This window comes from Neopsephotus bourkii, unplaced genomic scaffold (assembly GCF_033783945.1).
Source record: "Neopsephotus bourkii isolate Nb327-2 ecotype Australia unplaced genomic scaffold, CSIRO-AGI_Nbou_v1 NB_1630, whole genome shotgun sequence".
NCBI lineage: Eukaryota > Metazoa > Chordata > Aves > Psittaciformes > Psittacidae > Neopsephotus > Neopsephotus bourkii.
This window is the reverse complement of record NW_026902105.1, coordinates 11,605,878-11,629,379: the sequence shown is the minus strand read 5'-3', so window position 1 is coordinate 11,629,379 and position 23,502 is coordinate 11,605,878. Positions and strand designations below refer to the sequence as shown.

At 41.4% G+C, this 23,502-nt stretch overlaps 1 protein-coding gene across 1 annotated transcript in view; it reads right to left on the bottom strand.

Moving 5' to 3' along the window:
- The window catches only part of FER1L6 (fer-1 like family member 6), a 55,733-nt gene that overhangs the window by 11,658 nt on the left and 20,573 nt on the right, over nt 1-23,502 (bottom strand). Inside the window, exons 13-32 of the mRNA XM_061373540.1 lie at nt 22,814-22,994; nt 21,812-21,932; nt 19,254-19,354; nt 18,510-18,600; nt 17,622-17,741; nt 16,566-16,718; nt 15,069-15,255; nt 14,397-14,521; nt 12,891-13,025; nt 12,207-12,356; nt 10,791-10,901; nt 8,492-8,653; nt 7,196-7,379; nt 6,818-7,008; nt 5,068-5,190; nt 4,897-4,936; nt 4,337-4,452; nt 3,081-3,212; nt 1,906-2,031; nt 1,567-1,694 (exon numbers count right to left, since the gene is read on the bottom strand). Coding sequence (XP_061229524.1) covers nt 1,567-1,694; nt 1,906-2,031; nt 3,081-3,212; nt 4,337-4,452; nt 4,897-4,936; nt 5,068-5,190; nt 6,818-7,008; nt 7,196-7,379; nt 8,492-8,653; nt 10,791-10,901; nt 12,207-12,356; nt 12,891-13,025; nt 14,397-14,521; nt 15,069-15,255; nt 16,566-16,718; nt 17,622-17,741; nt 18,510-18,600; nt 19,254-19,354; nt 21,812-21,932; nt 22,814-22,994 — 2,677 coding nt within the window. The remainder of the gene's footprint in view (nt 1-1,566; nt 1,695-1,905; nt 2,032-3,080; nt 3,213-4,336; nt 4,453-4,896; nt 4,937-5,067; nt 5,191-6,817; nt 7,009-7,195; nt 7,380-8,491; nt 8,654-10,790; nt 10,902-12,206; nt 12,357-12,890; nt 13,026-14,396; nt 14,522-15,068; nt 15,256-16,565; nt 16,719-17,621; nt 17,742-18,509; nt 18,601-19,253; nt 19,355-21,811; nt 21,933-22,813; nt 22,995-23,502) is intronic.

Here is a 23,502-nt window from a genome sequence, read left to right as displayed (position 1 = left end):
AAGTTAAAAATACTGAGTAAACAACGTGTGGACAGTGTCACTTTGAATAACCAGTACGGAGGGGGAGTTTGATAGTGGGTTTTTTGTTTCAATTAATTACCTGAACATACTGGAAACACACAGTACAAAACTATTTTCTTTCTCCTGCTTCCCTATCAAAATCCCCAGATTAAATATTGAATAATGGAATCTCGGGTCACTTTCTAAAATGATCAGGCAAAAGTTCTAAACAAGTGTCAAAAAAGCAAAGATCAGAACTCCCTTTTCACTCAGTGCATTTTCCAGGTATAGAAATCGTTGCTGAGATGTTACAGATGCTGAAAATATAAAAGTGATTTAAAAGAGACTTGACAAATTAGTGGAAGATGGGACATCCTCAGCAGCACAACACTGGCTCTGGATTTCTACAAAGCAAAAAAGAGATCTGTTTCCTGAAGGATGAGTTCTTTCCTTATTCTCCTAGGGGCCAAAATCAATATTTTAGCAAGAGCAAAGCAGTTTTTGGAGAAGAGAGATGTTTGAAAACAGTCTGGGATTGCTGGAGGTCAGTGGTGCCATGCTGACCAGGGTTTCTAGGATGACAAGCAGTAGTTACTGTGACTGATGCTACTGTTGTGAAGAAGTTGCTTGTCCAATCACCCCAGTGTTGTCACTGGCAGCAGCAAGGACTATACAAATGAACAGCTCATTCCTAACGTTTTCTAAAGCAACCATAATGGTGATTTCCCATTCCATGTATACACACCTATACTGCCTGTGTTTTATCATGATGATGGTTCGGCTGCAACCTCTGCTAAGGAGATTAAACCATAGAAACTGAGATGGCATGCTATGGAGGGACTGCTCTACTCTTGTCTTTTCTCCTTATGCTGTTTTTTGAGTCTCTGCTTTTGCAGAGAGGACCCTGGCCAAGGGAACTTTCAGTCCAACCCAGTATAGTTTCTCTGTCTTAGTGTTCTAAAAGAATAACTCCCTCCCAATTCAAAAACATTTTCAAGCTTCTTAAAATAGGGAACTTGCTGGCAAAAACACAGCCATTGACATTAACAATATAAATAAGCATTAAATATTGAAAACACAAAGTTGGTGTTTACTGACAGCTTGCCCCTGGCTTACCCATTCAGAAGGCTCTGCGGGTTCAAAAAACTAGGGGTTTTGTCCTAGTTCTAAAATCATGAGATTTATTTGGCATTTATTCAACCTGAAACAGCAACAAAGATTGTGAAATCACACTTCAATGGGCTGATATTTATTTCCCTTGAAACTCAACAATTGCATTAATTAGCACAGGCAAGATCATTTGTTGCCTCATTTCCTCTTATGCATTGTTCTGCAAAACCTCTCGCAGCTTGCATTCTGTGATGTGTTATGACTGGTGTGAAAATTAAAGCATTTATTATCACACAGGATGATAACAGTTCTCAACATTTTAACCAACAGAATTACAAAACATCCAAACAGGCAAAAATCAGTATATAAAACCCACTTTGCAATCGTAACATCAATAGTGGTGGCAAGTGATAAAGCAGGAATCATCCCTGAATAAGAAAATAAGAGATCACTGACCTTCCAAAAACTGGGTTTAGCTGCTTGGGGATGTAGTTTTCCCTGTCTTTAATTTCTGTGTTGCCCAGTCTCAGCACAATGTAGGGATCTGACTTGCCATCTGGATCAGCTGGGCTGAGGTTAAATGCCTGTTAGGGAGAAAGACTGTGTCCTCAAGAAGTTTGTCAACTCTGGACACCCATTTCTAAAACACAAAACATTGCCTGAATTATGACCCAAAAAATTTCTACCACATAGGTAAGGATTTTAGAAGCTTCACTGCAAAGACACTGGAGGTAAACTGAGTTGAAAAGAAACACCCAAGTTATTCCAAGGTTAAAAGAACATCTGCCTACTTACTGCCACAATATAAACTCTGATGAGGACTTTGACGGAGTGATTTGGTGGTATCCCTTGCAGGATGCGGGGCTGCCCTCTGTCCAGCAAGCTGTCATCCTTAGGACTTGGGTATATGCAGAAGGAGCCCTGGTAACATATTGTAACAGACAATACATTGTCTTTTATCTCCCTCGAAAACAGACCAAGTTCAATATGAAGCCAACTCTCTGAACGCAAAGAAAACATCATTGAAGCAGCCTGCACTGCAGTATAGACGTATACACAAGTCCTTTTATGGCAGCACTCAAAGAGACCACAGACTTCAGTGTGATAAACATCATCTTTTAAAATGCTCCTGCTCTATAATCAAATCATGGTACAATCACTATGATTGCAAGAAGTACTTGCATGCCCTTAGCTCTCTAGTTTCTTATTTAAAGGCACTAACACCTGCAGGTGTTCTAAATCTAGTTTTCTTAATATTCTAAAAAATACTATTTTGCCCTTAACTGTAGATTTGCAAATTGGTAACTCCACTGAGTGAGTTTCACAGCAGTGCGAATGGAATCCAACTGTATTTTCGCAACCACTCTACAACTCATAAATCAATATTAACTCACACTGAGTAGCTCATACTGCCTGAAAGCAACTAGCAGGTCATTTGAACAGAAATTTGCATTGCAAACTAATTGAAGTATCAATGAGTTTAATCAGTTCCTCTAAACTACAAAGTTCTTGAAATCCTATTAACATTATTTGTGCTTGGAACTGTGTTTTCAGATTGCCTGATGGTGCCCTGGATCAGGCTGTGCAAGTGTTTCCAACTGGAGTAGCTGTAAGGGCCTCCACTTAGATTACTGAAAAGTACATATAAGACGCTGTAGCTGATACTGCAGTAACTAAGTTGCGTTAGCACAGTTTTGATTATATAAGAACTCTCTTCTTCTTCTTCTTCTGTGATTTAAAACTCTTTTGTAATTCACTGTTTCAAACCAGCAGTGAACACGTGATGCTGAATGCTGCTTTCATCTATCAAATAATAGGAAAGGAAAATATGACTCTAGATTCAACAAAAGAGATAATTCTATTTACAATAGACTGTCAATGTCTTTTTTTTCATCTTTTGTCTATCCAAAATATGCATGAAAACATAAAGTCTCCAAATTATTGCCCATTTAATCAATGTTAAAGCTCACCTTAAATTTTCCTATTATTCTGTCTTCAGAGTCAGCATGAACTTCATCATTGGATTTTCCTCTTAAGAGCTGGAAAGTTTTCACCCAGTCCTCAAAGTTATTAAATTCACTCTCCAAGTCTCCTTCATAAATCTTTGAAAAAAGGAGAATGCTTATTTTTTGTGATGTAGTGAATATATTTATAGCAACTTTTTATTACAGGGTGCCTAGAAATCCATTTTGATTCAAAATACAGATTTTAATAAAACCAAGGTTTTGCAAAGTCCTTCAGGAAAAAAAGTTAATTCCCCACCTAAAACAGGAACAGTTTTGTCCTTAACCAAAGTCCCTCCCAACTACTGGAATAGCACATTAAATCAGCAGGTAGAAGTATCTCTGCGGGGGGTGGCTGGAATGAGCATTTGCAAGCACTAGTGTGGGTGAAAAACTGGATGTGTTGCTCTTTGCTTCTGTTTCATCTCTACAATGCACTGTAGATGCACTTCTTGATGTACTGATCCATTCTGTTAGGTTAATGTGTCACAACATGAGAGCAAAGCAGACAGTAATAAAGTCCTGTGGGGACAGAGCTTTAGCATAGGCAAAAAGACCAAATAATTTTTAAAATAATGGGGTTTTTTTTTCAATACTTCCTTCCCGTAATTTATCAAGTGTTATTCTGTGGACTATTGCCATCTCTTAAAAAATGGAAATGGCAGTTTCAAATTCCCGTTTATTCAGCTACAGTCTAATCCATCAGTCCTAATCCTTTCAAACCTCTTCATCTCTCCTGTGATTTTGTATGACGTGCATAGTTTTCTTTGAATTCTTCCTATCATTACACAACCAAATTCTAATGCAAGCTGAATTTTACCTCCCCAAGAGGAGGATGCACAAGCAATGGCAGCAATGCCTTCCATACTCTTTTTAAAGTCATTCTTAGTAGCCTGCAATATTTCCAACATGAATTTTGGCATTTCCAAATTTAGTGGTTTACCAGCAAACAACAAAACTGAATTTTCACTAAAGTCTCCCCAGGTATGCTTATACTGGTCAATTGAAGGTCTGAGGCCAAGCTGGCCACATCTGCTGTACGAGGCCCTGGTTTCCTCTGGGCCCCAATGTGCTGAAGTGCATTATCACTATCATTTTGTGGGTTTTATTCATTTTAAAGTCTCTGAAATAAATGTAAGGAGGGTTTGCTAAATTCAGCTGCTGATGCCAAGCTTTGGGAAGACACTAATAACAGTCTTACTTCTCACTTACTTCTCCCTTACCTGCAGTGTTGCTAAGTTTGGAGTTTCTTTCTGTTTCCTCTTCAGTGCCTTTTCCTTCTTCTTTTTGTCTGGCTCCTCTTCTATGATCAATGCAATGTGGTCAGAAGTTTGGTTATCTGTAAAGAGTTCATGACATCATGGGTTTTAGTTAGCAAAGCACATGAAGTGCTTCACACTCACTCCTCCTCGCTCCTTCTCTATTCATTTTATTACTGCTAAGCATAAGTCTTCTCTTTTCCCACCACTCCTCCCAGGCAGAGAGGTGTCATATTATCCTCTCTGTGGCTAACTGTCTTCAATGATAAGCTTGGTGGACCATCACTAGTGATGTGTATCACTCCTTCCTTGCTTCCTCCTTTAAAACAGAAATCACCTCAATCATTGGTGAAGTGCAGTCAGCTCTGGCATGGGAAGATACTATAATTCTGATGAGCTGTGGAGGAAAGAACCCAGTATCTGGTAGTACTCTGTTACCAGACATTGAGTGCTGACAGTAAAATAGTAGAGAAGTAAAGTATTGGTATTGCAAAATAACAGAAAGATGCAAACAATTTACTCACTCTCTTCAGGTTTTCCCTCACTGGAAAATATTCCTTTAGCCTTTCAAAAGAAAAAGATGATGGACAAACTCCTCATTATGCATGTAATGCCAAAAAGGAATCATTCATCAGTAAATCTACTTTTACAACATTATTCACCCATGAGAGTTTTGGCCATTCTGGGTGACTTACCTTTTGCATTTTGAGCACAGAAGCATAGTATTTTGACCACCAGTCAATAACATTTTCAGCTGATTCGTCTGCAATTGTTCTTTTTCTCCTCTTTGTTGACCGTCGGATGGATTTTTTCATATCCTATCAAAGCATGGGGAAAATACTATTGAACTTTAGAACTGATCAAAACTCATCACCTGAATCATGACATCAAGCATGAATAGATGTATATGAAGAAAATTTCAACCTCTAAGAGCTGAATAAAATGAATTATGAATTATATGTCTCTGTCTTTTATTGCTAGACAGTTCATCATAGAATCTTAGAATCATAGAATAATTTGGATTGGAAGGGACCTTCAAAGGTTATCTAGTCCAACCCTCCTGCAATGAGGAGGGACATCTTCAATTAGATGATCATCATATTATTAAAGCTATTTCTGTATTGCCTACTGATGATGCCAGAACTTTAAACATTTAAGATATTGCTACAGGATGAGCCACTAAAACAGGCAAATCTACACAGAGAAATAGGTAATGGTGTTTTAAGGGATGTGAACATTCAGATACAAATTGGTTTCTCCCACTTAAGTCTGCAAGTATTCGAAGAACTCCCATTACTACTTTATTGCCTTTTGGAAGAACAAAGTTCTGAAAGTTGTGCAGTTTAGCTGTTCTCTTCTTATAAAAAGCTAAAATCTGATGCTGAAGATCATCATGTGGCAAACCTTACTAACTTCACTCTTGTCCAAAGATTGGCCCTTGTTAAAGAGTGTTTTATCCTATGCCCTTGCAGAGAGTTGTTAGTTGGGCTGGGGAGATCAGAGCAAAGGCAGATCATTGGGAATGATACCTAGACAAGTGGGAATGATAATTAATATAACACAGATAGTTGAATTACAGGTTCACTTGAGGACTCTTTTCTTACTATAGTTTGCTGTTGTACATTAAAACTGTTCTGTACCAAATGAAAGATCCAGTCTGGTGTGTACGTCTAGGGATCATGATAGTCCTGCAGTTTCTTTGACAGCCTAATTATGAAGGATGCAGGGAACATCTGACCACTGAAACATCAAAGCTTATAGAGGTATGCTTTACGTAGCTACAGAAACGCTTCTGAAACACAGCTCAGTCCTGTAGCCTCTTCTTTTATTGTTGCTAATAAAAGAGTATGATGAGTGAAACTACAAAGGGGGAGTATGCGCATCTGAACAAAAAATCACGGCAGTCTAGAGCACATACTGCTTTGTAAACACCATGCTCACCAGAATTGCTTTGTTTTCCTGTACTTTCTTATCTTCTATCCACAGACTGACACCAGTTTTATACTTTGACCATAATATCTTTTGGAAACAGAGTTTCTGCTCCACATTTGTACAGCATCTAACACAAGGGAGCTTTCATCCCTGCCTAAATGCCATAGACACAGAAACAGTCGTTCACAGTGAGACTTTCACAGTTAAGTAGATCATTCAAGGCCAGTAAAAGAAAAAAATCCTACTACCCTAGTAGTACTTGCCCGTGAGATTACAATCTTAGCACAGAAGGAATGAAAGGAAGTATCTATCAATAGAAATAAAGAAATGATGTGGGGTCAAAGGTGTATTGCTAACTAATTCTCTCAAGGGCCAGCAAGATAGTGTAGCAAGTAACATCAATACCCAGAATCTTTAATCCTGAGTAAAGTAAGAGAATATTATTTTAAAAGGAAGGGCTGAAGTCTGTAAGACTGCAACAAAGAGTTAGCTGGCAGCTCCAGGTACACCCACCTTCTGTTTTCTTTCTTTCCCTGGTTCAGAGGCAGAGTGCTCTGGGTCAGTGGTAGGAACTGTTGCAAGATATGGGTCTGGCTCCAGCACTGTACATTGACCCTGCTCCACCTCAGCATAGGTATGATCAGCTAAAAATGGTTCTTCTTGGAATAACTCAGCAGCCTGGGATGTCTCAGATGAAGCTGAAACTGAAACTTTGCAAGTTAGGTAATATTTTTGCCAGAGATGCTATCATCATGTTTGGTAATCATCAAATGATCCTGAGTTAAGAGTTTGACCCTACACAGTTAAGCATACCTTCTATGTACGTGCCTAGTATTAAGCCTCCTAGTAGGTCCTTTGTCTTTTTATTTGGGATCAGGACTGGACATTTACCTTTGTCAGTTTCTACAATGCGTAGTCTGTTTGGCATGGCTTGAGGACTCAACTCGGTTTTATGTAGGAATTGCTTAAGGCAATTGATGGTATGTGTCCCAACAAGAGTACTCCTCCCAAATGCTCTCCAGTCAACCACGCAGATGCTTAGTGGTGGATGCAAGAGTTCATTTTCAGGCAGCTCCTAGTGGAGAAGAACAGCAAGCAGCATGAGAATTATAAATATAGAATATGTGTAGAATATTTGTTATGCACAACAATGAAGCTTTACTCTTCCCTCCCTTCTACTTCTCGTCTGTTAACATACTCAAAATGCAAACTACGTACAGCATAGGCAATACAGTTCTGTCCACAGTTTTCTGAGAAGTCTGGAGAAAGCCTTGTCCTTAGGAATACAGAATGGACTGTGCAGATTGTGCTACTGAGTTGAGTCCCATGTTGTCATATACAAGCATCTCTTGTTAGAATAAACTGGGACAATCAGTAATGTTCAGAAGGAGTGAACACTGTGTTGGAAATTGTAAGTCTTAATGCCACTGATGCTTTCTTGGAGGCCATTAACCCTATCTGCCTCAGTTGGCCAACCATGAGGTGTGGACACTGGGTGGTCGGGGTGTATTACAAAAGGCAAAACAGCTCTTTGGACATGTGTTGTACAATGAAAGCCAAAAATACTGCAGCAACCATACTTTGGTATCCAGTTTAGTGGTCTGATGTCCTCTTGTATTATAAATAAACTTCTTCCCTTTTGATGCTAGCAACTAGGCCAAATTGAACAGATTACTTTTTTCTGATGCTGATCTTTGTCTGCTGAAAGTACCAACTCTTATAACTCAGCTGACAAATTCCCAGACTGTAACAGCAATATGAAAAAGTCCAGAGCTCATGAGCCAGAAATGATCAATCCCCTTAACAGCCCAGTAACACACACATGAAAACTGAAAGAATTGAAAGAAAGTGGAGGAAACTGAGCACTACCCATTAAAAAGGAAAAGGAAGAGGAAAAAGTATTTAAAATAGGCCTGTTATCTGTCAACAAGTTCCAACCTATCAGTATAAATCTGATGGCGACATATTGGGACATAACATGAGGAACATCATCTTCTTTTATCGTGTGGTTGTAGCAGAAGTCTTTTAAAGCATCTTCAGATCAGTAGCTTTTGCATAAGAAGTGATGTCTCCTAGTGTTTAATCATGACACAGAGGAAAGTATTTATCAAGAAAGGAAGGAAATTAGTAATTAACACCTTGCCTAACCAGAGAATGGGCAGGCAAGGAGCAGCATGCTGTACGCACCACTTCAAACCAGTCTGCAAAGCCACTGAAATTGGGATTTTTCTTGTAGCTCTGGATGACAGAGGATTTCACTCCTTTTCCTGCACACTCAATGAGGACCTGGGGGCGATCTACAGAGAGGAGCTGGACTTTCTTCAGCTCTCGAACACCCCAGAACAGGACCTGCAAAGAGAAACATCAGTAGTCTGCAGAGGCCCCTCAGTCTAGAAGCCACTGCTGGGATCGCATCACCTCATGTCCATTTGGGAATGCAGGACTACCAGGAAAAAACAAACTACTTGACTCTGATATCTAATAAACACCAGGATTAATGGTGGAAGTTAAAACATTTAATAACATTTAATTGTTATCAAGGAGTTATTGCCAACAGCAAGCCATAACAATCACATTTGCAAAAGCTGTCTTTTCAGCAGGGCAAAGGGACTATTCATCTAAACAGCAGGGGCTCAGTTTGTTCTAAGTGTCAGAGCTGTTGAAAGAGCTAACAAATCCCATATGAGCAGAGGTGATTAACAGAGGTTTGCCAGCTGAGCTAGCCCTCAGGTCTGCAATGGATGGTGGGAGGTCTCCAAGCAGCTTTCCTTTAAAAGACCATGCACCGGGTCTGAAGGACAAAAAGGAGACTGGGTGTGCAAAATAGGGATCTGCGGGAAAAATGGGACTTTATGGGACACACACTGGGAGGCCCTGAAGGAGAGGGTTGCGGCACCAAGGGATGGTTACTTACAGCTGGTGAGGGAAGCTGTGAGATTTATGAACCTGAAATGAAGATTGGGACCAAAAAGGAGCTTGGGGAGCTTCATCGACAACTTGAACGCTGGTCAGGACTGGGATTTGTGTGAGTCGGGGAACGGCAAGGGGCACTAGAGGGGCATGAGGATCAGTGAGATTCTGCTCTGTTGCCAGAGGTCCCTGATTAAAATTGGGGCACTTTTTTATATTTACAATGGTTCCATGGCCTTTTCCACCAGATATAGTTTATAACATCTTAAACGAACAGTTGTGTGATATGCATTCTGTCTTATTTCCTTGTTGGATACCCTCCAGAGTTCATATTTCCCTACACACACATGCATTTCAACTATAAACCTGTTCTCATATTGATTAAACTCCCTGGATTGGGATGCAGTTTCCCTGATTTTCAGTTGCCTGAGGTATCAGACTGAGGAGTGGAGTTGTCCTGGTCTCCCTCCAGAACCAAAGGAGACAGAGATAAAATCCATTCAAGATTTGAATCACTTTGGGAAGGTGTCTGCTCTAATCAGCTGTCCAAACAAGAAGCCTGCAGTGAGGGTGCCTATAAGCTGGGTGCCTCAGAGCTGGTTGGAATGAATATCGCAGCAGTGTAAAATAGAAAATGCATGAGTAGCACAAAGCAATCATGCTGCAGGGGCAGCGAGAATGCACAATACTCAGAGAAACACCTACACTTAAGGATTTCAGTTGCCCTTTAGCATCAGCAGAGTAGTTCATGGGCTTATTTACCTCACAATGTCAGGAGTAAAAGGCGAATACTGCTTACAAAAACTCTTTCCTATGTACAGAGAACAGTTGCTTAACTAAATTATATAGCAGAGCTAATAACTGCTGTCTCCTTTTCAGCAGCTCAATCTCTTGATTGTTGATGGCTAAGCTGGAACTGCTTCTGGGGAAAGGCCACCAGGTAACACAAGCAGGATCTGACAGGAAAAGGGGCAAATAAGCAGGTACTGTGAAAGCTGTGTGATGAGTAACAGGGAGTGGTGAGGCTGGGGAGCATCCAGGCATTACACTGACATGAAAAGCTACCACATTTCCCCACTTTCCAACATAAGGGCATAAGGGGACTTTGGACCCAAACAGTATAAGAAAGGAGGGCAGAGAAGGTGCAAGCGTTTGTATGCAGGGAGGAAACATGGGTTGGCTAAAGTTTGGGACTGAGAAAAAGCATGGGAGGTGGCGGATGCTGACCTTCACTTGTGCTGAGGTGGAAGGGGAAGCTCTCCATCTCCTGCAGACACTTCCCTGTGCTGCACAAGGCACAGGTCCATCAGCTACACTCTCCCATGGGAGAAATCCCTTCCCAGCAGGTCAGGACTGTTATGTCCCCTTTCTAGCCTCAGCTGGAAACACTGCCTTGCATGCCCAGCCTTGGAGAATCTATCTGATCTGAGCTTCCCACATTTATTTTGGGATCCTGATGCTATTTTTAAATGATTCCTTTTGACTGGGATTTTAAAATCATCATCCCTTGTTACAGTTTGATAAGATAATAAATTGAAGCTGAGATTTGGAAATGGAAATAGTCTAAGTAACTTACCTCCACTCTATACTTGCTTAAAACAGGTCTGATGTTAGCTGGGACTGGGTAAAACTGGCCAGCATCTGGTGGATCCAGGGGGGGAAGTTTGTCTGGGTCTGACATAGGAATCTGAAAAATTAAACAGTCTTAAACTTAGGCTGTTTTTTCCTTTTGAAGAACAAAACAGTATCAGAATTATCTGTGAATAGTGCATAGAACAATCAGTTTAATGCAGTTTTACAAGACACATTGCAGAGGACACAGGTTGTGCCATGAGAGGAATGTGACCTGGATTGCTATCTGTCCTGCGGTGATGCTAAAGGATTTGGCAGGAAGGCTCCTTTGTCCTGACAGGACACAGTCTGCCCTAAAGACATGCATTAGAAGCATGGTAATTCCACTTACTAAAAATGAAAAGCTTGGTAACTCTGTTTAACAAAAATCCTGAGCAGATCTGCTTAGAAGACTTTCACCCAGGAAAATTCCAGATCTGACTCTGGTTTTAAAAGGCTGGTAAACAGACAGAAACATCAGCTAAACCACACACTTTCTTGTCAGCTCTATAGAGAAGTCTCAGGGGTATATTTGCATGTATTCCAGAAGCAGTGCTGCCTCCCTTGTCCCAAAAGATGGCAAAACAAAATACAATGCTCTCTTCGTTCACTAAAGAGGGGATTTCAAATTAAAAAGAGGGGAAATTATGGTAAGGTGCTAGACTCTATCCCCTATGTATGCACCATAATGAGGAAATGTTCCACATGGTAGGACATTTCAAGTTTCAGAAAAGAACATAATTAGCCCATCATGCTTAAAAGCATGTTTTATCTTGGGAATATCTGTAAAAAATGTCACCAAGTTCCACATTTTTCCCATTTCAGATTTCAGAATAAACTGTTCCAGGTTTTCATCAGGGAGATGTGTCCTCTAACTGGTGGCTCTGTGAATTCCACTGAAATTCCCTGAAATCCCAGGCATGATACACCCCACTCTAAACTGAAAACTCATTATCTGAAAACTCAGTCTCTCTGATCCAATTCTTATTATTCACCACTTCCTTTTCCTAAGAGTAATGGAAGTATTGAGAGCTTTGAGGTTGCTAAATTCAGGGCCATGTGTTACTCCAAAGAACAGGTTATTGCAGGGGTGGTGGGATTGTCAGTCAGTTGTTTCTCACACCAGGGTCCAATTTACTGGCAAGTGATGGGCAAATGAAGCTCAAAACATCTGAGGGGCTCGTGGTGGTGTGTGCATGGACAATGGCCACTGGCAGGGTGAAAGGAGTGACAGAGGTTGTATGGGGACTATAAGGTCCAATAGCAGAATGATCCTGATCCAGTTGCAATCCACAGTAACTCAACAGGTTGATGGGCCTTGATGGGCTGCTTTTCTGAGCCCTGGCTGTAAAAGTCTAATGTTCAAGAAAGTCTGGTTTACCTCCAGAAGCTCAAATGTAGCAAGAAGGTCTCCTCCGGAAAGATTTCCACAATACACTGGGTGGTAAGACAGTTTAGGTGGTTCATAGTTTTGATCAGCAAGTCTCACCACAGGGGCAGCCACTGTAGAACCAATGTATTCTGCCTTACCCTAAATGAAGGAGAATACAGGCATCAAATTCATTTGAATTTCACAGCTATCACAGGAGCCAGGATGATGCTAAATTTAGTATTTGTGAAAGAAAACAACTTCTCCTGAAGGAAAGATCAAGGTGGACTGCTAGGCAACTATGAAAATGGAAACACTGGGTATTTATTACCTCTTCAGAGCATCCACAAGTTCGGACCTCAATATTCAGTTAGTGAGACGGTGACAGAGTTTGCATGGTCAGAGATAAATTTGTGTCTTCTCAGACTTAGGTAAAATATTTGCAATTGTGTACCAGGGAGGTGGGGGCAAGATGTTTCTGATTTCCCTAAGCCTGTCTTTGGGAGCAAGATTCACTTGGGAAATACATGGTCACAGCTTTTCAAAGCTCCAAGGCTGTTTTCAGATAGTAAACTGCAAACTGTTGTAACACTGAGCTCACTTCAGCAAGATCATCCATTTAATAACACAGCTTTGCTTTCACACTGGCAATGATGTAAAAGCCTATGTTTTTACTGAGAAGGATTTTGAGTTTACCACAGCATCATCGTCATACAGCTCAATGACGATCTCTGGTGGGAACTGAGCAATCTCCTCTCTGTCACCATGAAGCACAATGCTATTGAAGAGCAGCATCTGGTTCCAGGTGGGGGATAACGTCTGAGAAATGATCTAATGAAAGAGAGGAAATGGTCAACGAGCCATGAACTGGTTGGTTAGGAGTCGTTCAGCAGGATGTGCTGACCTGCTGATGCCGTCCTTTCCCACAGACTGAACAATTCCTTGCCTGGGACACCACGTTTTTCAGCAGCTGTTCCCAGCCAGAAGAATAGGATTCTTTCACCCTCAGTCTGGTATCTCCAGTTTCTCCACTTCCCTGTTTGCCTCACACACCTCTCACAAGCATATCGATCCATGACCACTAGACTGTATAGGCAAAGCTCAGCATGAAACTTAGAGGAAAGCTGTTGGTTTAGGAGAGCAGGCGCATGTCCAACACTATTAAAATAAAGCCTTTGTCCTAAACCGAGTCCAATTTTCACTTGTCCAGGGTCTGTTTATTCAAACTTGTTTTCTCTTCAGTGTAATGACACACAACACTATGAAAAAAATAATTAATGAACCACTCCTAATAAATCAATAATTTTTAACTTGCTGTAATTCAGCTTATATGGATGCTTGTGGCATTTCATCATAGACAATGACTGTCTTGGCAGGAAATTTATTTAACAAAGATAACATTTAAAGAGGAAAAATATGACAACTACAAAATGACTCATAATGTGCTTTGTTCTTTCAAATGGTAATAAGGCTCCTGACTACAGTTTATTGGTACTCCGCTGACAGCCTTCTAAAAACATGAAAGTTATTGGCTGCAATATTTTATTCAGGCAGTGAATAAACTTAACACTCCTGTACCTATAAAATCCTATTATTTCCTGAGCCAAATTCTACTTTGTCCATTTGCCCCCTGGAGATGTCTGAGGAAGACGTGAGACCACTCCCTATGGCTGCATTTTTGCAGCATTTAAGTGGTCCAGAAAGTCTCACATCTCTCCGGTTTCAGCTCATTTCAACTTTGCCACTCTAAAGCCATCAGTGTGCTTTGGCAAATTCCATCACAGAGGCTAACATGGCTACAGAAGCCATATAAATGTCTTCATTCTCTGCTCAGTCATTGCACCATAGACTATGGGAAAAGAAAACCATGAGGGTTCATCCTCATACCATGCAATGACAACAGCACGAACTTCAAACATATAGAAAAAGATGTAGAGAAAGGTAATTCACTTGCTGCAATGTCCCAGTAGCCTCAGAGGATCTGAGCTAAAATAAACTAGCGCTACTGAACCTCATGTTAGAGTAGCTGGTTACACCTACACTTTAGTCTAGCTTGTAGTCAGCCCTCAGGAGTTGCCCTTAAACAGCAGGCAGCTGACTCCTCCTCCTAGGTGCCTCCTTGCAAAATGAAGACTTCTCATTTTCATGGCTTTATTGGAAAAAGACGTGTTTTCATTTACGGAAAGGGACTTTGGAACTTACCTTTGTGGTCTGGCAGTGTGATGTGAAAGTAACTTTTGCAAAAGGATCGGAAAGTCCAGTGCTGTCAGCTGCAATGAGCCCCCTTGCTTGGTACATATGGGCTCTCAGCTGGAAGAGATGTAGGGCTGGGTTGCAAAGAAAACAGTAATGTCAGCTTCATGGAACTGATGCAGCACATAGGTAGGAAGGGAAGATTCATCACCTGCTGTCCAACCAGGATCTGACAACAGCAACTCTTGCTAGCAGTCTTGCTGAAGAGATACCTGGGACACTCAGAAGTTGTGCAAGACTTCTGTATTCACTTAAAATCAACATCCAATGTAACTGCAAAGTTATTAACTCTGAGTTTTAATCTCATCACTGGTTTATCTACTAACCATTCAACACAGTAGCTTCAGGAAAAGCGAAGGATGTTTCCTCCTTACAAGGAGACAGACTAATGGGGTGGAGAACAGAAACTATAAGTGGACAGATACTTTCTTTCCCAGACATCCATAAAGTATGAGGACTGATGACTTGGCAAAAAAAACCCAGCTTTTTCTAATGAAAAAGTGCTAAGCCATGATCATTTTAGAACAGTTACTTTAAATTATAAACATTGCTGCCCTCTGAATTAGAGCATTAGGGGCCGTGTCTCTTAATTGCCAACATGGAGAAAAAGCAGAGCCTTACTTTTATACAGCAGGCAGGCAGGTGAGGGCATCGCACTGTGCCCTGTATTGGTGCTCGATGGTAATTCAGTCTCATATCCTACAGGCAAATTCTCCATGACACTGTGGGCATAGCTGGCAGGTCCAAGCCATAGGTAGATGTCCACCTTTGCCTGCACAGTCCAGCCCAGTGGGCGCTTGCCTGGTAACTGAAGAAATAAATCCACCCATCACCAACAAATCCACAAGAAAGAGATGGCTGGATGCTGAATCCTACCAACCCAGACTAAAATAAAGGAGAATTCCCTGAACTGATACACTGATAAATGGCATTTCTCCCTAGTGAGTGGCCCTAAGACTCATTTAGCACAAGGAACTTCTGTGATTCTTAGGGACAAAATGCTCTTTTGAAAGCCTATGTAAATCGCATACTGCCTAGTATGCAGAGGTTTGTGCTGGCTGCCTAAGAGCTGCAAGAATGTCAGTGCCAGCTGATACTCTATTTTTCCCAGACATCAGCCCAGCTTCCATTTCATGCAGTTCTGCTGTCTCCAATAGTCCCATGTTTTACTAAAAATATTACTCTATTGGGCAGGTCAGAAAACATTCCAGTATTAATCTTGATGAACAATATTGTTATTTCCTTCCTCTCCCTTTCCACTTCGTTTAGCTCTGCTAAGCTCAGTGCTCAGTATGACCTGTTTCTAAGGTAATTCTTGACATTGAAGGAGCTGGAGAGTCAATTGTGGCATTTTTTTGTTCATGCAGGCAAACAGTACTGTGCTTACCAAGTACCTACGGCACCTATCAGGAGCTTACATACTTCTAGCTGCTCTTTAGCTGTGCTTTATGGGAGTGCTCCCAGCAGCTTCAGGTGAAAAAAGCACTGAAAAGTCATTATACGAAGTTACTGTTGTCTTGTGTGTTTGGGCTTTTCCCCGATGGTGGTAGTAACAGTTACACTGCATAATATTCCTCTGCCAGGTACTCCTGGTCACACTCCATTCATAGGAGTATGTCCACTAAGACTTTCTTTCAAGATTAATAAAACCTTAACAGTATTTTGGACATATATTGCACGAGCCTAGGCACATTCTAAATGGCAAGCATAAATAATTGCTGTTTTGCCTCTGAATATCCAGGTTTCCTTGCTATCTGAGTTGCTGTGTGCTGATCTCCTCCCAGTCTTCTCTCAGTGTGCTGCATTCTGGCATCTTTTCCAATAAGGAGGCTGTTTCTCTTCTGTCTATGTGTACAGCTATAGATAAATAACACTATATTCTTGCCATAACAAGTAGCAAGAGAATTAATTACTCGTACACTGAAAGCCTAGCAGTGATACAGGGTTTAAAGGACAAGCATAAGTGTAAGAAGCAAACAACAATAGATGGCAGATATAAACGTGTACACCTTTTTAGTACATTATAAAGATGAGCCTGTAAAACACAATCCCTGGGAGAAATCTGAATACCAAATGTCCCCTGGCATTACCTGTATTTGCAGAGCACCCCAGACTTACTTTCAGGAAATGGGTTTTAATCTTCCCACAGTCCTTGCCTCTCTGTTCTTTCGCTGGGGAATAGAGTATGTTTTTAGCTGGGACTCTTGCATATGCAACTCTCTTGTGGTTGCTGAGCATCCAGATGAATACATCGGGCACTGTATTCTGCGGCTGTTAAATGATGAGGAATATTGAACTCAAACTGAATTCTTTCCATAAGCCACCACTATTGTTTTTGTTAAAACACTCTCTACCAAGAGCTGATTCCTTCATGGCTCCTGTGGACTGACAGATGTGCACCCAGACTAAAAGAAGCTGTCACTTCATGCTTTATAGCCCTAACCTCTACTCCTAAGCACAGCTGAAGGTAATGAGCTTTATAGAGAGATTAAGGAGCACCCACTCCATTAATCATTTCAGGAGAAACTGAAACTAAAAACCTTGGTACTATCTCAGAAACTTACCCACAGACTGCATAAGCTAAAAGTACCTACCATGGAAATACCATCAACTTCATCTCTACCAGCACACCAAAAAGGAGCAGGAGCAGACTTCAGCACTGGCATACAATCATCTCTTCTGCTTGTGAGGATGCTCCATGGCATCACTTTGCCCTGTCCAAATAACATTTCCTCAAGCAAAGCCTGGGCAGTAAAGCAGTAAACAGCTCAGGGGCTGTTCCCAGGAGACATGGTGAGCAAGATCACTCTCTTTTGGGAGGGAAGAGAATCTGGGCATAGGCTACAAACCATGCCAGGCTGTGCCACTTGCTCTCTGACCCAGGGAATAGTCATGGCCCTGTTTAGTTTGCTAGCATAGGCAGCTCTCAGAGGGACAACGCTGCACTGGCTGGATTTTGCCTGACCAAATATGTCTGTTCTCAGGCTTAATAGCATGTCTAAGCAGTGTCCACACAGCGAAGAATAATATAGGGACCCCATATCTCATACCAGCCCAAATTGCTATGTCCACACAAATGCAGACAGGAATTCAGGTCAGAAAGTGGGCTGTGCCCAGGACACCAGTATACATATGGGATGAACTTATTTAAGTTAAAATTTCGGTGTGGATTACCTCATCAGCCAAGAATCTAATTTTATCTATGAAGCTCTGAGTCTCACGCATCATTTCATCCAGTGGCATCTTCTTTTTCTGCTGTTGAACAATTCCCTTGGCATCACTGGACATTGCTTCCTGCAGTCAGGAAAGACACTATGTATTTTGTTTACGCATTATCGAGTAGTTTGAACTGAACACAGAAGGAGAGAATAGTCTTTGATTCCAGTTTAAAAGAGAAGATAGAGACAGTTGGTTTAAGGTAACAACTACCGTCTTTATCACAACAGAAAGCAATCAACTCTTTGGAGCTGAATAGCTTAAAACGCGAATGCTCCCCATTTTCTCTTTGTATGTGTACTGCATGTATGGAAGTTCCAAGAGACATGTGATTACCACCCAGAGCTATCAGGCCTTGGTCCTGGAAGAACTCATAGACAAATGCAGTGCTACAAACAGTAAATAAAGCTAATAAACGTTCAGACAACCTCCACCTAGTTTTTCTTCTCACTGGGTCTGTGTTGGAAGTGATTAGGTCCAAATGCCAGACTACTAGGCTTAAAGTTCAGCACACTGCAGTAATTAAATGCCTAACAGCAGTGTTAATTTGGTGGTTTTCCACTGAACTCAGCATCATCCCCTTGTAAGATGCATGGAAAAGAAAAATCAGCTCATTATTATACTGGCTTATCTGTATTTTAAAACACCAGGTTCTGAATTATTTTGGGGTATTTTACAGCTCTTTAGTAAGGACAGCAGGGTTCATTAATAAACAAAATGCTCTTGGATATTATATTTACATTAACTACAAAGCATTCCAGTATGGTGAAATCAAATAGAAATTAAAACGTATACAACCAGTGTGGTTTCAGTTAACATCATAGTATCAATGAAAAATGCACATACTAGCTCTTGCTTGAACAGCATGAGTCTCTTTTTGTCCAAAGCAGTGTAGTTAGACCCTTTTCTCCTCTTTTCAGCAATGGTAATGAAGGCCCTAAGACACAAGAATAACAGAGCCTTACATGTGCTATATTTTTAACGTCAGCTGCTAAAATACATGGGTATGAAAAGTTCTCTGTCTGCTGCAGTACCTCAACCACAAGACACAGATGCTGATATTCTCCAAAATAAATATTGAGCACCTCTATGAATCAAAGAATAGAGTCCAAAAATTCTGCACCACGTGTCACAGAAACAGGGTTAATATCTAGAAATTAGGGTTTATATCTATCCTGAGCCAAATCAAATCTGACACAGAGCTCGTTGGGTGATTTATACCAGCATATGGAATCCTTTGTTTTTATCTTAACTTTGTCCAGCATATTTATCACACACTTTATTAAATTCTACTTATCCCGTATATGTTCTATGCTTAGAATCCAGAAAGCCAAAATAATATGACAGTGATTGTCAGCAGTCAACTGTCAATACTGAATACTGAAAATAGCAATAAATTATTTTAGCTGTATAAATAGAAACCACACTTTGGGAAAACCTTTGCTTTTATAGCATAATAAATAAATAAAATATGTGTCTCAGTAAGTTTACTGCAGCTTTTTTTGTTATCATCAGTTTCCTTGCCTAGCTCCAGACTTACAGTAAACATAAAAAGTTGATATTCTGTATGCTTTTAGTAAATGTAGTTACCTGCTTTGACTGACAAAATTGTTTAGGGCTATCCTCATTTTCTCCTCAGATGCAATCTCTGAAACCTTGATCAGCTCCTTCACTTGCTCTAATGATTCTTCCTGTGAAAAACACGTGAAAAAGCTGTTACATAAAGGAGGGCACTTTGCCATTCTGCCAGTGTTATAATACCATCATTCACTATATCACAGTATCACAGTATCACAGTATGTTAGAGATTGGAAGGGACCTCAAAAGATCATCTAGTCCAATCCCCCTGCCGGAGCAGGAACACCTAGATAAGGTTACACAGGAACGTGTCCAGGCGGGTTTTGAATGTCTCCAAAGAAGGAGATTCCACAACCTCCTCTGGCAGCCTGTTCCAGTGTTCCATCACCCTCACTGAGAAGAAGTTTCTTCTCAGATTTTAAGTGGAACCTCTTGTGTTCCAGTTTGTCCCATTGCGCCTTGTCCTTCATGCTGAGAATAGCTTGGCTCCATCCTCGTGACATTCCCCCTTTTATATTTATTATAAACTAGATAAGGTCACCCCTTAATCTCCTCTTCTCCAAACTAAGACCCAGCTCCCTCAGTCTTTCCTCATAAGGGAGATGCTCCACTCCCTTAATCATCTTAGTTGCCCTGCGCTGGACTCTCTCCAGCAGGTCCCTGTCCTTTTTAAACTGAGGGGCCCAGAACTGGACACAATATTCCAGATGAGGTCTCACCAGGGCAGAGTAGAGGGGAAGGAGGACCTCTCTCGACCTACTAACCACGCCCCTTCTAATGCACCCCAGGATGCCATTGGCCTTCTTGGCCACAAGGGCACAGTGTCGGTTTGGATGCTCATGGTCACCCTGTTGTCCACCAGGACCCCAGGTCCCTCTCCCCTACACTGCTCTCTAACAGGTCGTTCCCCAGCCTATACTGGAACCTGGGGTTGTTCCTGCCCAGATGCAGGACTCTACACTTTCCCTTGTTATATTTCATCAAGTTATCCCCGCCCAGCTCTCCAGCCTGTCCAGGTCCCTCTGGATGGCAGCACAGCCTTCTGGCGTGTCGGCCACCCCTCCCAGCTTAGTGTCATCAGCAAACTTGCTGATAGTACACTCAATTCCCTCATCTAAATCGTTGATGAATATATTAAATAATACTGGTCCCAGTACTGACCCTTGAGGCACTCCACTAGATACAGGCCTCCAACTAGACTCCGCCCCATAGACTACAACTCTCTGGCTTCTCTCCTTCAGCCAGTTCACAGTCCACCTCACTACCCGATCATCCAGACCACACTTCCTCAATTTAGCCGCAAGGATGCTGTGGGAGACCGTGTCAAACGCTTTGCTGAAGTCAAGGTAGACCACATCCACTGCTAGCTAGCAAGAATAAGGGAGGCATCTGTAACTTTGAAACCTGACAGAACAAGACCTTTGACATATCACTGTGCTTGAAGTGCAGAGGACTCCAGCAGTATAATTTAGTTTGACCTTTCCCCAGTCTTTCCAGCTACTAGCCCAAGCTACCACTGCTTGGAGCAGCTTTGTTTTCTCGATTCTTCGACCAAGACCCATCAGTGGGAAACATTCTCCACTAGGCAGGAGTTAAAACTGTACTTCTTGGCTCTGTTTCCAGCCCCGCTGCTTAAATCTATCAAGCTGCTGGAGTTAACTTCTTAAACTTTAGTAGGCACTTGAGTCCATATGCAAGGTCTACTTCAACGCCTACTGTAATTGAGTGTTCTTACAAACCAAAAACAAGTGGCTGGTTTTCCAGCAAGATCTGTGGGTATTCAGGTACACTGACAAGCATATCTATCCATATAGATATTTAGATATTTAATTTTCAATTACCTGGGTTTGAAATGCTGACCTATAAGCTTTCTCATGATACAACCTTGCCTAAGTATGTCTTCAGTATTATTGCTCCTGAGGTGTATAAGGATAAAGGAAGGCTATATTGGACTCTTAATCTGAGTGCCTCAAATTAAAATATTCTACACTAGAAGTCACTTAAGAAAACCCAAGAGATTACTACTTTGTTGAGACTGTTCATAGTCATCAAACAAGGGTAGAAAGAAACTTCATTATGGGAAAACACTATGACTAAGGCATCACACTGATGGCCCATGAGATGATATGACATTTTATCTCTAACAGTGGTTTTAAGGAAACTAAAAAATGTCCTTTAAAGAGTCTCCAGCATAAATACAGGTTAAACCATGTGACTTGGGTAAGAAGACATCAGAGCAAGAGCCATAGGAGATAGATTTACTCTATATCTCATATTTTATTTGTTTGACTGTTCTTGCAAAGAATGAAATGTTTATGAGAAAAGAAAACAGCCTGACAGCTAAAAAGAAATTAACAAATTGTGGCCAGGAATACTCAACTCACTCTAACAGATCAAAGCAATTTGGGGGGGGGGGGGGAAGAAAGGAAAAGAGAAGGGATTGGTATCAGTTACTCTTTCACAGAATGAACAGCAAAGCGAGCAGCCAGGGAAAACTTTGAAGGCCTGTTTTGGGAGCTTGACCTCTCACTGCCATACTCTGCTGAGCCTGGGAGGTGGCTGCCACATACCAAGTGATCTGCCATTTTCTCCAGAGTGTTGGAAGAGTACAGACGGAAGGTCTGGTTGCCCCAGTAGCTCTTAACACAGATACAGGGCTTCCTCTCATTGTACGGCAGGTACTGGTAGTTCCTGTGAGAACAAAGTATGAAACAGATCGTAAAGGTGACAGCAGAATTCGGGGGGGGTCATAGGAAAGTAAAACTGTTTGGGCTCTTTCATGGGACAGAAACTGAAGTCACAACAGGACATGTTCATATGTGCTAACCAACCATGGTTCTTCCCAGTAAATATGAGGAAGAACAAACACAAAGATCACTTATGCTATCTGTAGGATCCCTGAAAGTCAGTGGATCTAATTTCAGCACTTTCCAGGGTGGGAGAAAAGCCAGGCAAAAAAAGGCATGCAGAGAAGCTCTGAAATACTGTTAATGTTGGGAAGCAACAAGGGAATCCAGATGATTCCACAACCCTGGAAGTGTTCAAGGCCAGGTTGGATGGGGTTTGGAGGATGCTGATCTAGTGGAAGATGTCCCTGCCCATGGCAGAGGGGTTGTAACTAGGTGATCTTTAAGGTCCCTTCCAACCCAAGCCAGTCTGTGGTTCTATGAAAAAGAAGGCTTAAAATCTTATCAGCTTTTCAAGGCACAGCTGGTCACTGGGTAGATGTTACTTGTGATCACAGTATAGCACTAGACCAGGAATAACACTGAAGGAGTTGTACTTTCCTAAAACCTTCCAATGCACACTTGGTAAACACACCCCTTTTACAAACACCAGAAGTTCAAAAGCCTATGATGCCAAGATCTGAAGACGAGTGTAAAATGGCTCAGAGCTCATTCACTTCACTGGAGCTTAGAAAATCTACTGTTGTGCAAGATGTAATTACGGATTTTAAAGCCTCTGTTTCACACAACTTGCTTAGTGCTGCCAGAGCTCATTAATAAGTCCCACAGGATTATAAAATAGGAACCAGAGTCCTGCATGATGAGTTTTTGAAACACAGATCCTACCTGTTCCCAGTTGTGATCAGTGGCTTCTCGGGGGGTGTGATTGATATCAGGGGTACTCCCAGGTCATGAGAAATTTCATCCTCCCCCTCAGGTAGCAGACTTTCTTCTGCTTCTCCATCACATGTCTTCTTTTTCCCTCCAGCTCCTGCTGACACCCCATCAGTGATATTCCCAAAGTTACCTAGAGACACCAGGTTACAAGTGAAGAGGTTACTAGTTTGGAAGGGATAAAACTAAATGAGGTTTAAGAATACCCAGAATGACCAGTCAAAGCAGTGGAAAGTACTTGTCTCTCCCTGTTCATTAGCTGTTCTGGCCATACCACAGTTTATAAAGGTCCTGACAAGGTATGTCAGTCTCGGTGACTTTTCAGACTCCAGGACAGTGCTTCCTTATTTGCCCTGTGTGAAATATAGATATATACCTACTTTACTACCCCACGTCACTAAGTGATGCAGTCCCAGGTGGTTAGACCCCAGGACCTTCTGTTTTTGCTGAAGAAATTCAAAAGCAAAACCAATACTGCTGGTGAAATTTCTAGACCTGGGAGCCCCAGTACATGTTTGATTTACACAGTAAACGTATGTCTCCTTTGCAACATATGGATGATCATTTCAAAGTCTGGTCTCAGAAGTGCTAAAGCTCATTTTCAGACAAGCAAATTGCATAACAGAGTTGCAGAGTTAGTA